The sequence below is a fragment of the Macaca thibetana genome, chromosome 3, assembly GCF_024542745.1.
Source record: "Macaca thibetana thibetana isolate TM-01 chromosome 3, ASM2454274v1, whole genome shotgun sequence".
Taxonomy (NCBI): Eukaryota; Metazoa; Chordata; class Mammalia; order Primates; family Cercopithecidae; genus Macaca; species Macaca thibetana.
In genome coordinates this window covers 14,734,988-14,749,748 of record NC_065580.1, presented here as the reverse complement: position 1 = coordinate 14,749,748, position 14,761 = coordinate 14,734,988, and the positions used below count along the sequence as shown (strand labels likewise).

The window sequence follows — 14,761 nt, the reverse complement described above, 5'->3', positions numbered from 1 at the left end:
GCTAGAATAAATGCTACCTTAAAATGGAATACTATAGATCTATACATATAAACTGAAGACATAAATCTTTTAGAAAAGATAGGTAAATGCATTTATAATCCTGGATAGGCATAAATTCACGGAGAAGACATAAAAATCTCTAGATGTAAAATGTTTAAGTTTGATAAATATAGGACCTCTTCACATTAATCATTGTGCTCATCAGAGTCGCCATTGAGAAAGAAGAAATGCAAGCCACAAACCAAGTGATCCTCTGGAAACTACATGTACCCAGAAATGGAACTGTTTATACAGAACAGAGAAAGAACTCCTTTAAATCAACAATCAAAAATATAAACAACCACATTTTATACAATTAGCAAAACATATGAACAGATAATCTTACAGAAAATACAAGTGGCTGATAAACATACAAATGCTGCTTTCCACCAATAGTAAGCAAGGAATTGTAAATTAAAACCATCATGAGATACTATTATATACCCACTAAAATGTCTAAAATTTTTAATGGCTTATTTATCATTGATGTTACTGGAAATCTATTTCTAATATTGGAAATGGTCGATACTAGCAGAGTTTGTACCAATAGTAGCTAAGTCAGACTGAGTTAATAAGAGCATAGTACACATCCTCAAGATCAATAGTTAGTGACTCTTCCTGTGAAGATACACAGGTTAATGCTTAAGGCTTTGAGGACCATCTTGTGTGTCAAAACAACTCAACTCTGGCAAAAGCAGCCATAGACAACATGTAAACAAATGGGTGTGCCTGTGTTCCAATAAAACTTAATTTACAAAAACAGGTGGCTGCTGGAATGGTGCCCAGGGACAGTAGTTTGTGAACCCTTGTTCTAGATCTTAAAACTAGTGAAGTTCCAGCTGATCCCACTTTAGAGACCCTCACTGGGTGGGGTCTCAAGGGGCGTCTGATTAGACATGTCTTGTGGTCAAATCTCTGTGATCACTTTGTACTTACTTGTGAGGCTTTTCCTCCTTTGACACTTTCTAAAATATGCCATGACTCAATAGCCAGTGGACTGTAAATATTCATGCTTTCTCCATCACACAGGAATTAAGAGCAGGCTCCTCATACTCCATCACTAATGTGAGCCTGAGATTTTAGGATAAAAGTTTGCAACTCAATATTCTAATTGGAGCACAGCAGTTCAATGAAAACAAGCACAGAGATATCTTGTACAGATTAATTTTTAAGAGTGCATTTAACAAGATCTTAGATTTTTAATTGTTTTCTTTTATATTTAGCAGCCATATAATTAAAAGCATCTTATATCTTGATATTGAAAAAGCCCTAGTTTTAATTATATATTCAGAGAGCCATTCTCATCTTATCCTGGAATACCCAGAAATGTAATTCTTAACCCTAAGCTGATAGCTGATGATAATTTTGCCTGGAAGAGAACATAGAAGGAAAAATTACTGATATCAAAACCTCAGGATATGTTAGAGTTATTTTTGAGATGGAGTCTTGCTCTGTCACCAGGCTGGAATGCAGCGGCATGATCTTGGCTCACTGCAAACTCTGCCTCCTGGGTTCAAGTGATTCTCCTGCTTCAGCCTCCCGAGTAGCTGGGATTATAGGCGCCTGTCACCACACCCAGCTAATTTTTGTATTTTCACTAGAGATGGGGTTTCACCATGTTAGCTGGGATGGACTCCCATCTCCTGACCTCGTGACCCACCTGCCTCAGCCTCCCAAAGTGCTAGGAATTACAGGCGTGAGCCACTGAGCCCAGCCTGGAGCCCTTATACTATAGAAATATTTACCATGTAAAGAAGGGAATCACGTAGACTGATAGGGCAGGGATTTCTAAAGCTGAACATTACTCTGATATTCAGAGCACAAGTTATCTTACTTTCACTAATCTCAGAAAGTATTACCCTATCTTGCTTCCTTTTAATTCCTGAAATTTAAAGTGTTATATACTAATGTATTATTGTTTCCATTTTTTTTCTTGGTGCTCCTCAGCCAATTTTAAAATCAACTTGCCCATTTCTAGCCCTCACACAACAGCATATGAATTTCCTCTCAGTGTCTACCATCCCTTATATCAAAATATTTCACTGATAGAATTCTCTGTGACATTTGATTCAACAACAAAAACAATGGTGACTGTCCCACAAGATGAGAAAAGCTTTTAGGGGAAATAGATGCCTACCTAGGCATCCTGGGATAAGCTGAATTCACTTTAAGAGGGGGAGAAATGTTAACTAGAATAAGCAAAAAAGAGAGAATTCTCTTCCATGAGGAAGGCAAAGGAGTGAACTCAACCTAGAAATGTAATGAAGCTTAGGTGGAATGGGTTATACAGACTCAGCAAATAACGCAGGATACTGCTAGGACTCACTGTTACAGGAGGGGTTTGTGCCCTGACCCAACAGGACTTACTGGCTGGTTTTTTTTGTTTGTTTGTTTTGGTTTGTTTGCTTGTGTGTTTGTTTGTTTGTTGAGACAAGGTCTTGCTCTGTCACCTGTCAAGGCTGGACTGCAATGGCATGAAGTTGGCTCACTGCAACATCTGCCTCCCAGGTTCAAGTGATTCTCCTGCCTCAGCCTCCTGAGCAGATGGGACTACAGGCATGCACCACCACAGCGAGCTAATTTTTATATTTTTAGTAGAGATGGGGTTTTGCCACGTTGCCCAGGCTAGTCTCAAACTCCTGAAATAAACTGATCCACCCGCCCCAGCCTCCCAAAGTGCAGGGATTACAGGTGTGAGCCACTGCGCACAGCCCCTGTTGGCTGTAGTGATGCAGACAGAAGCAAAAGCAACCCTGGGCCAATGGCCTTCCATTCTACCTGCATAAGCGCAAGAGGATCACTGAAGGGAACCTTGTAGACCTTATAACTTACTGAAATTGTCTGGGGCACTGATAATTTCCACTGATGGACTATGACTGCCTTCACCCCAAGAATAGATCTGAATAAGATGTGAGCTGTAGTACAATTAGGAGCTCTGAGAACCATTCTGAAAACACCATGCCCTCACCTGAGGACAGAGGTGGGCCCTGCTATATAACAGCACACAGTAGAAACTAGTTTCAGTGGAAAGCCTTTAATCCCAGATAGGGTGACTTAATTTGTCCCTAACAGATTTAGACCCAGAAATAACCAAATCATGACTAATCGTAATGATACTTGTCCACAATATATTGAAGGAACCAGCCCCCAATATTTCAACATAGGTTCTTTTCTATTTTCCCTAAGTGTCGGCCAGTCTGAGAAATAAAGAGAAAGAGTACAAAAGAAAGAAATTTTACAGCTGGGTCTCTGGGGGTGACATCACATGTCAGCAGGTTCCATGATGCCCCTTGAGCTGCAAAACCAACAAATTTTTATTATGGATTTCAAAAGGGGAGGGGTATACGAATAGGGTGTGGGTCACAGAGATCACATGCTTCAAGGGCAATAAAATATCACAAGGCAAATGGGCAGGGCAAGGTCACAAGGCCAGGGCAAAATTAGAATTACTGATGAGGTTCCCTGTCCCACTGTGCACGCATTGTCATTGATAACCATCTTAACAGGAAACAGGGTTCAAGAGCAGAGAACCAGTCTGACTAGAATTTCGCCAGGCTGGAATTTCCCAATCCTAACAAGCCTAAGGGCACTGCAGGAGACCAGGGCATATTTCATCCCTTATCTACAACTGCATAAGACAAGCACTCCCAGAGTGGCCATTTTAGAGGCCTCACCTGGGAATGCATTCTTTTCCCAGGGCTGTTCCTTCCTGAGAAAAAGAATTCAGCGATATTTCTCTTATTCGCTTTTGCAAGAAGAGAAATATGACTCTGTTCTGCCCGGCCCTGCAGGCAATTAGACTTTATGGTTATCTCCCTTGTTCCCTGAAAATCGCTGTTATTCTGTTCCTTTTCTAGGTGCCCAGATTTCATGTTGTTCAAACACACATGCTCTACAATTTGTGCAGATAATGCAATCATTACAGGATCCTGAGGTGACATACAACCTCAGCTTAAGAAGATGATGGGATTAAGAGATTAAAGTAAAGACGGGCATAGGAAATTATAAGAGTATTGATTGGGGAAGTGATAAATGTCCATGAAATATTTACAATTTATGTTCAAAGACTGCAGTAAAGACAGGTGTAAGAAATTATAAAAGTATTAATTTGGGGAACTAATAAATGTCCATGAAATCTTCACAATTTATGTTCTTCTGCTGTGGCTTCAACCAGTCCCTCCGTTCGGGGTCCCTGACTTCCCACAACAATAATAATAATCTGGTGTATGAGCATGGGCCACATCTGTTAGAAAGGGATAGCAAATACTACTCTTAATTCTTACTGATTTATTCTGGAATGAAACTGCTTATACCATGATCACACTGCAGTATAACATTGGCATTGTTGGTAACATTCAACTATTTTATGTAAATAACTCATATGTCAATATTGAAACATGATGAAATATATTGTAAAATAGGGTTCAAACTTCCTCAGAATGTGATACCAATGGAAAAGGATGGCCTTGTGGAAGAACTTAATTTAACTAACCATCAGCTAATATCTACGCTAAATTGTTCTGCATAAGGTTATCACAGGGTGCAAATAAAGGGGGGAAGCAGGTAATCAGATTAGTGCAAAAACATGAAAATGTATGTGTATGTCACGACTTTATAGGATGGATTAGCTGTTTTCTTAGGTCTATCCCTACTCCACACTGAATCACAGATATTAGGCATAGTTATGCTGACACTATTGCTGTACCTGTTATGTAAATGCTTTTCTAAATATAGATACTCTGAAAAGTATGATCATTCTGGTAAAAGAGCCTAAGCCAAGTGCCAGGTAAGTGAACTGTACAAGAAAGGGTTAACTCAGTTAAATTTATATAAACTCATATAAAACTTTAAAATATTCTAATCCTATCACTTAGAGTAAGACACAGAAATGAAAATTTTTCCCTTTGGAATTTGGATTCAGGGCCATGTTATTTCAGGTGGGAAATCTGAAGCAATAGCTTGAGACCTATAATAAAGATAGCATTGATAGAACAGCATCTGTTCAAGGAAAAAATATAGGATCTAAAAAGTGAAAACACTGCTCAGTGGTTAAGATGAAATGGCTTTATGGGATAAGCAGAATTCTCTAAAGAGCCCCCTTTAGACTTTTGTTACTTAATCAAACACTAATCTAGGTTCTGCCATGAAGGGGCTTTGCAGATCAATGGGTCTTAAAATGTGAAGGTTACTGTGTAACAATCAGGCGCATTTTCTAAAGGCTGGGAATTTTTTTCACCTAGCAAAAGAGGAGGAAGTCAGAGAGATTTGAAGTGTGTGAAGCACTCAACAAATGATTGCTGATTTAAACACGGACATGGTCGCGTGTAGACACCAGAGTGGCAGCAGGCAGCTGAGGCCATCCCATAGGACAGAAAACAGCAACGACAAATGGACAGAGACTTCAGTCCTACAATCACAAGGAATCTAATTTTTCCAACAACCATTAAACTTGAAAGAGGATCCCAAGTCTCAGATGAGAACTGCAGACCAAGCTAAAACCTTGATTTGGTTTTAGAGAGAATCCAGCTGACCACCAGGACTTCTGACCAATGGAAACTGTGAGATAATAGATAATGTGTTGTTTTAAGCCATGTTTGTTAATTTGTTGCAGCTGCAATAGAACACAAATGATGAATACACTTTTGGTATTAAATAAAGATCATTTGTTTCGAGTTTTGGTTCTTGCTAGATTGGTAATCTATAATTTAATGCAATAATTCTCTACCTCTTTGGTCTCAGAACACCTTTAAATTCATAAAAATTACTGAGGATCTGAAGATATTTCATGTCTATAAGTATATTTGTTGATGTTATTATAATAGAAATCAAAACTGACAAATTTATTAGATATTTACTTTTGATTAATTTAAATGGCTTCCCATATAGGTTAATATGATATTCTTTATAAGATATTCTTACAAATAATATATTTTATTAAAAATAACTTTATTTTACAATTTTCCAATTCTTAAAATATTCAGCTTAATAGAAAGCTGCATTTTATATTTTCTTCCTTCTATCTGTTGTCATATCACGTATCAGCTAGCCTCTGAAAACATTCAGTGTGCACTCATGAGAGAACAAGGGTAAAAAAATACTAAAACTGTCTAAATAGTATCGTGAAATAGTTTTTATCCCACAGACTCTTTGAAAACTTGTCAAAAATTCTAGAGTCCCTCGATCACACTTAAAGAATAGCAGACAGTATATCAAAATGTCAGCGTTCATATCTGTAAAATGAGGATAATGATCAGATTAAAATACATAGTCCATATAAAGCATTTGTCACATTTTCTGAAATGTAAAAAGGGCTCAATAATTGATACCTGTGGCTATTTTAATGCTTTTCCATTTGTATCCATCACCTTCTACTGGAAATAGAAATATACCTTGGCATTGAGAGATCTGTTCCTTCTCAGAGTCCCCATGCCAGGTTCCATGAAAACCATCTCTCAACTATCTGAAAGTCATGGCCTCTCTTATACCTTCATGGAGATTGTAGGGAAGTATAAAGTAACAAAACCATAATAATTTTGAGAGTTTGGATATTGTAATCTGTGATGTCAGCCTCGTGTCTATGACCCTTGAGATCTGTGAAAGCTTGTGCAGAAATAGTGTGATGCCATCATCTGCCCTGCCTGGTCCTGATAATTTTCCTGCAAGGACAATCAAAAAATCTTCAGTCTCCTCCAGAGAGAAAATCCAGAGATCTTCCCCCTACCCCTTAGAGAGAAGACAAATAAGTATATATTATTATTCTTCTGGGAATTTAATTCTCAATAGAAACTCAAGAACGTTTTTATTCATCTGATTCTAAAATAAAAGCTATGCTCCTGGAGTTAGCTAAAGAAACTTCAGTGAGTCCAATGAATCTGTCCATAGCTGGGATTTAATCCTATGAAGGCTCCCAGAGGCAGTAGGAGTCTATATTCATTTTAGCGGTATGTGTCTCATCTCTGTAGGGTTGATTCTAGGTCAAAGTATTTTCCTCAGGGAAAGTGTAGTGCTAACGTCTCCTTATATAGAAGATATTCATTTCTGCTGGGAGGTGGTTTCCAGTACAGGTAGTTGAACTAGGGCAGGATGACTGCAGAAATCACCATGGCTATGCTGGAAGAACAACATCCCTGGGTGACTTTCCCTCCTGAATCAAAGTGTAGATTGCAGGTAGTTGGAATACACACCAATGTCCCTCTCCTCCTCCCAGGGAATGTCTTCCTGCTCTGCTGTGAACAGGGGTCCCAAGGTTCCCCCAGCATCTCTCTCACCATCACCTCCCAATGTCCCTTGATGACGAAGGTCAGAGCTAGCCCCATTGTCTCAATGAGAAGGGGGTCAGAGAAACAGGGACTTTGTATCCAGGTCTCTGAATAAGGCTCTGAAATAGCCAAATTAATGCAAGGACTTTATCCATTACCCAGCCTAAATAAAGATATACATGGCCAGGAAAACCTCCCTCAATGGAAAAGAAAAATTTATCAACAGTTACATTACATCTTTTTCTATCTGAAAGAGTTTAAAAGGTAAGTCTGTCATAGAATTATATCTTTGGGGGAACTATCCCAGGCTATCACTACTCCTAAGAGTTAGAGAAATAGAATAAAGCAGTCTAGCTGAAGAAACATTACGGGTTGCAGGACTGCCTGGGTGGAAAATAGCTCATACTGATCATGAAAACCTTTTGTTTTCTGATCTGCTATTGTTTTATTTACTCTATTGGGAAGGTGACATTTTAGGCATCATCACTGTGATATTTTGTTCTCCATTCCAGTGTATTAGCCACTTAAAGATGTTAATCTGCCTGCGATTTTATTTTTTTAAATTTTCTCTGTTTTCTTTAACAGCAAATGGAAAGGGTAATGACAAAAAAAGATTATAATCCAGAAAAAATAACCAGACTAAAATATCAAGAAACAAATGTTCCTACTGGGTAACAATAGATTGAATTATCTTCAATAATATTGTTATCCTGTATATTCAGAAATTAAATATGTTTCAGACGCTGAGTATTACGTCCAACTCTGTTTAAGAAAGATTTTGCAATATGACGTTACTATCCCCACTTGGCATACTATAGGAATATATCTCACTGTAACAAAATAATTTAATGCATATTTATATAGAACCCTCTTCAAATACAATGTATTTATAGAAATTTAAGAATTTGTGATTTTGCCTCTCTGTTTTATTGAGTTATTGATCTCAAAGAAACACTGCCCATGTGACTGATCCCTCTCAGGCTTTGTTCGCAAAAGTTTGCAATGCTGACATGTGTATCTTCAAGCCTACCTCTCAGGTTATTTACCTCCATATGAAGTACTTGCTTCAAAAATTCATTACTCTAAAATTGTCCTCAAGCATTGATTCAAAGCAGGTATATGATACTATATTTGTTTTTTACAGTTTGTGTAACAAATTACCACAACTGTGGTTGAATAAAACATTAGAAATGTATTCTCTCACAGATCTGGAATCTAGTAAAATTTTTCTCCCTTTGGGAATCCTAAAGGAGAACATGTTTCATCCCTCTTCCAGCTTCTGGGGATTATCAGTATTCTCCAGTGTCTGGCCACATCTCTGTCTGCTCCGTCTTCTCATCACCTTGCCTCTGTGTGCCTTCAGCAGTTTGTTTCAAATCTCCTTCTGCCTTTATTGCATAAGAAATGTTGTCAATGGAATTAGGGCTCATCCATAAAATTCAGGATTATCTTAAGATTCTTAATCATATCTGCAAAGACCCTCTTTCAAAATAAGGCAATATTCATGGGTGCTGAGGATTAGGATAGGGATAGATCTTTTTGGGGTCACCATTCAATCCACTACACATACAGAACATTTAAGTGGGGCAATTTTATCTACAGACACAATATAGTTCCCATCATTATGCTAATTTGAATGTATCCTTTGAAAACACTGTTTTTAATTATTTTGACCTTTCAAATAATCAAATTGTAATTGTAATGTTTTTTAAAAAAGTATAAATCATGTCCTGGCCAATAGACAAAAATATATATTATATACATTTACTATATATAGCCTATATATTATATGTGTATAGTTTATGGAATATATTTAATATACATATACATGAATAAACCTATGACTAACTAAAAATGTCATTCATCTAAGTAATAAACATTTTCTGAGTGTCTACTGTTACCTACAAGTATACTAGTTATTATAGGAGATAAAGAAGTGTAAGATATATTACCATTCATTATCTGATGAAGGCATATCTCCATTCAAACAAATGACATTTGGTATCCTTGCCCCTTCATCTTTGATTTTACCTTGAGAATTGTCTATATTGTCATAGTAAGGACATAACTCTTTTAACTGTTATGATTGACCAAGCCTATATCTTTAATAGGTGCCTAAAGAGCCTACCCTTGTGCCTCTACTCTAATTTGCTAGAATAGAAAAGACTATCTTTATAGGCCGTCTATCAAGTAGGCTTTCAATGGTGCCTAGATAAGTTCAAGCAGGCTGCTTCCTTTCTTTTTATAGTAACTGGTTGTAAACGTGCAAGAAAATCCTTCCAAGAAGAGGTTATGATTCCACTACAATTCCCCTTCATGCTTATACAATGAGGCTAGTGGATAAGCACAGTAATGACATTAGTATTTTTGAAAGATTCATATGACTTCTCCAACTTAAATACAGGCCTGCCTGAAAATTTACATTTACCTATGCCTCAAATCCTCCAAACGGATAGCCAGAATTCTCAAAATTTTATTACTGAATCCATCTTACATTATTATGCACTAAAAAAATAAAGTCACTAATAAGTATAAACTGAAAATACATCCATCATAGAAAGAGATTTAACATAATTATAACTATCTGGAAATGTGTCTGCTTTATAGAAACCTTGCCATTAGCCATGTGTGATAAAATGAAATTATATTTATATAACATTTTAAGTGCTGTGTTATTATTTTAAATTATTTTTTAACTTGTGATTTCCGTATGAGTAAAGATATTATCTTCTATTTAACATGTATGAAGGGTTAACTCATTCTCAATGTCATTCACCTATGAAGCAGGACTTCCCCTCAAGGTAGAAACTGAAATTGAGGAGGAAACACTAGATTACATAAAACATGAGATATCTGTATTTTTTGTCCTTAATAATATATGCAGAAAGATGTCTACGTGGGAAATCTGAAGCACAGTGTTAAGATGGTTCTTTCACATGACACCATATGGAACCTGGGGAGTAACAGAAGGTTAATTTGAGAGTATAGCATCATGACTGATAAGTTAGACATCCCCTTCCATTAGGAGGCATCTTATAGTGATACACCTTAATATATTTGGGATTTTTGCTTGTTCGATTTTTAGATGAGTAGAGAGAGATATATACATACATAAATTGATTGACTTGACTGAGCATTTCTAAGTCTCAGAATTTACTATTAAAAATTTCATATAAAAAGGCAATAAATACAAACATATACATATATAATTTAATTACTGAAGCATTATATAGCACACAATCTAATGATGAGATAATACATTAAGTCAATTAGAATGTTTATATTGAATAATAGCTATTCAAACTATGTGTTAGAGAAATATTTTGACATGGAAAATGGTTCATGATATATGATAGAGCTAGTTAAACAAACAGCATTTTTCACATAATTTTTATAATAATGTTATATATGAAATAAACAGTAGAAAACTATAACTGCACAATTATTTAAAATGATCACTTTTGTTTGTATGTTCCAAGATGTCATCTCTTTAGTCCTTTAACTAGAGTTTCGTGTGTTTCTAGATTTGTAAAACTTGAAGTCAAAATCTCATACAAAGTAGGTATCACATTGTTTACACAAGGGACTACACAAAAGCTAAAATATTCAAGATTCTATAATTTCTAAATAAGAATAAAAGCAAGAAAATAACATAAAACCTGATGGTTAATAAGGCAGTAGAATTACAAACATGTATTTTTCACCAAAAATAAAATAATAAATTTCAAAACTATTTTCTTCAATGCTAACACCTAAAGGAAGTCAGTTAAGTGACACTATTGTCAGAAGAATCTTGAGAATGTATTATCCCCTGTAATAATTTGTATGCTTTCTCAAATTATATGTTCTTGTTTTCAGTGTAGAATACCAAAAATTAATGAAATCATGATAAGAGCAAATTATCATGATAAAAATATAAATTATTAAAAATCCAATAAAACCCAGATAAATATAAATATCAGCTTATAAATATAATTCTTTATTAAAAGTGATTATAACTTTTGGAGGAAATGGCTGTTTTGCGATTGAAGTGGGGAGTACACAAAGGGAGCTTGAAACATCTGGTCCTATAGAAGGAAATAACTGCTCAAATACTATGGGAACATGTTAAAAAGACAGAGGAGCAAGCTTAGGAGGCCCAGATATAGGAAAATTAAGCACTAAAAAAACGACAACAATGAAGTACAACCCACTGAATAAAAAAAATCCATGAGTCCATACTGATGGATAGATAGATGATAGATAACAGATAGATAACAGATGATAGAGAACAGATAGATAACAGATGATAGATAACAGATAGATAGCAGATAGATAAGTGAATGAAGCATTTTTTATTCTAAAGTTGTCAACTAATAAATGTAAAAGCAATTATAGAGTCAGAACAACACATTTTGAATCATTACTAATAATTGAGTTAGGCAAGATAATCAATGGATGCTAAAACTAGTGACTGAATGGAACTAGTGAAGTGATGTTATGAGGAACAAGCTACATATGTAATAATTTTAATGGGTACTCCAGAAACTAATCAGGGGGGAAAAATCACATAATGGAGATATCTGGGAAGGACTATCTTCACCCAGTGATCCAAGTTAGCTTCACCCTAATAATAGGACAAATTAATATCATATGCTTGCTCAGAATGCACACAGGAGAATACTATTTTTCCTGCAGAAAGTGAATAATTTGAACAAAAACACTGAGGAATATAGTACACTCTCAATTTGTTGGACATTATGCTAAAGAATTCTTCAAAACATCAGTGTTCAGAAAGGCACAAAAAGGCTGAGTAAATATTATAGGTACAGGAGACTAAAGACAGATGACTTTAGATACACACATAATCTGGTGTGGTTGGAGGGAGAATATTGTATATTAGAGAAAAGAAACATGTCAATATCAATATTAAACATGTGAATGTCAATATTAAATTTTCTGATTTTAATACTTCCATTGTGGTCAAGCTAGTGGGAATTAGTGTTTTCTTACTGAAAAATCAGAAATTTAGAATTAAATGGGTATTATGTCTACACTTTAATCTTAACGGGTTCAAAAAATAAAAATTACATAGAGAAAGATAATAAGATAAATAATAAATGTTAACATTTGCTGAATCTGCATGAAATTAAGTGGGAGTTCTTTGCAAAATTTGTGACACTATTTGTAAGTTTAAATTTATTTCATAATTAAATGCTAAAAATAGAGAGGTAACAAATCTTGGGAATTTGAAGGGGCTTATCTAAACAAGCATATAGCCTTTTATAGCCTTTATCTTAGCTCATTTTCTGATAAAAATTCAAAATTTCTGACCTTTGTATCACACTTCAGTCCTTGACAGACTTCCATTAAGGAATGGGAGTCAACCAATCATGGATCCCAGAATTCATCCTGGTGGGATTCCAGCTCAGCGCCGAGATGGAAATGCTCCTCTTTTGGATCTTCTCCCTGTTATACATCTTCAGCCTGCTGGCGAATGGCATGATCTTGGGACTCATCTGTCTGGACCACAGTCTGCACACCCCCATGTACTTCTTCCTCTCACACCTGGCCGTCATTGACATGTCCTATGCTTCCAACAATGTTCCCAAGATGTTGGCAAATCTGATGAACAAGAAAAGAACCATCTCCTTTGTTCCATGCATAATGCAGACTTTTTTGTATTTCGCTTTTGCTGCTACAGAGTGTCTGATTTTGGTGGTGATGTCCTATGATAGGTATGTGGCCATCTGTCACCCTCTCCAGTACACTGTCATCATGAGCTGGAGAGTGTGCACGATCCTGGCTCTCATGTCCTGGTCATGTGGGTTTGCTCTGTCCTTGGTACATGCAATTCTCCTTCTAAGGTTGCCCTTCTGTGGGCCCTGGGATGTGAACCACCTCTTCTGTGAAATTCTGTCTGTCCTCAAGCTGGCCTGTGCTGACACCTGGGTTAACCAAGTGGTCATATTTACTACCTGTGTGTTTGTCTTAGTCGGGCCTCTTTGTTTGATGCTTGTCTCCTACATGCACATCGTCGGGGCCATCCTGAAGATCCAGACAAAGGAGGGCCGCATAAAGGCCCTCTCCACCTGCTCCTCCCACCTGTGTGTGGTTGGACTCTTCTTTGGCATAGCCATGGTGGTTTACATAGTCCCAGACTCTAATCAACGAGAGGAGCAGGAGAAAATGCTGTCCCTGTTTCACAGTCTCTTTAACCCAATGCTGAACCCCCTGATCTACAGCCTGAGGAACGCTCAGGTGAAGGGCGCCCTCCACAGAGCACTGCAGAGGACGCAGTCTATGTAAGGAGTGGACAGTGTTAGTTGGATAGGTCTTTGCTTTTAAACAAGTGGTTTACTGAAGCAAAAACTGAGAACTTTTTTAGTTAGAAGTTTGATATAAATATGCTACTTTTTCTAATTCTAGCTCTGAAAATAGGACAAGATTACGGTGAAAAAATAGCATATTATATTTTACACTACCTTTTCCACTGAAAACTCTATGGAGTAGGAACCCAGTTGCTGGATTAAATTTTAATGTTGAGAGTCACTTCTATATGGAGAGTGGAAGAGATGGAAAAGCTATTTTCCTTTGGAATTTGCATCATTTTCTCAGCATTTTATTGCAAATCTCCCATTTTGAAAGAAAAGCAAACAAAACCCAAAGCAAGCATAAACAAATATAGATTAAAACGTATATAAATAAAATAGAAAATTGAAAAAGAATAAGTAAAATCAGGGAAATCAAAAGTGTTTCTTTGAAAAGATTAGCAAAATTGACAAACTTTAGCTACATTTACCAACAAAAAAGTTAAAGACTCAATTACTAAAATTAGGGACATAGAAAACATCATCAGCAATCTTACAGATACAGAAAGGATTATCAAAGAACATTATGAACAACTCTATGTGACCAGTTGGAAACTTACATAAAAGGAAACATTCCAAGAAAGTCACAATCTACCAACTCACTTGAAAATCAATAGATAATCTGAATACACTTCTAATAAGTAAGGAAGTTGAATTCGTAATTTTCAAACTTACACCAAATAAAGTTGCCAATCACATTGCTGTAGTGGCAAATACTATTTAATTTTTAAAAGAATAATTACTACTATTTCTTCATAAAAATCTCTCAAAAATAGAAGAAAATGGAACATTTCCCAACTTATTATATGAGGTCAGTATCAGTTGATACCAAAAAAATCAAAGACATCACAGGAAATGAAAACTATAGACCAATTTCTTTATGAATATAGATGCAAAATGATTCAACAAATACCAGCAAACCAAATGCAGCAAACATAATTACCAAGTGAGGTTTATTCAAAGAATGCAAGTTTGTTTAAGCATCCAAAAGTCAATGTAATAGACCATGTTAATAAAATAAAGAAAATAAAACACATCTGATTATACATATTAAAAGCATTTGACAATTCCAAAATCCTTTCCTGACACACACACAAGCGCGTGCACACACAC

At 36.1% G+C, this 14,761-nt stretch overlaps 1 protein-coding gene across 1 annotated transcript; it reads left to right on the top strand.

Moving 5' to 3' along the window:
• The first annotated feature begins 12,653 nt into the window (after positions 1 to 12,653).
• Positions 12,654 to 13,586, top strand: LOC126951032 (olfactory receptor 2A2-like). The gene has a single exon (XM_050784913.1). It carries the CDS (start codon positions 12,654 to 12,656, stop codon positions 13,584 to 13,586), a length of 933 nt encoding a protein of 310 aa, XP_050640870.1.
• Positions 13,587 to 14,761: the final 1,175 nt, after the last annotated feature.

Coding starts and splice junctions, on each gene's coding strand:
- LOC126951032 (XM_050784913.1), top strand. CDS start 12,654: ATGGGAGTCAACCAATCATGGATCCCAGAATTCATCCTGGTGGGATTC.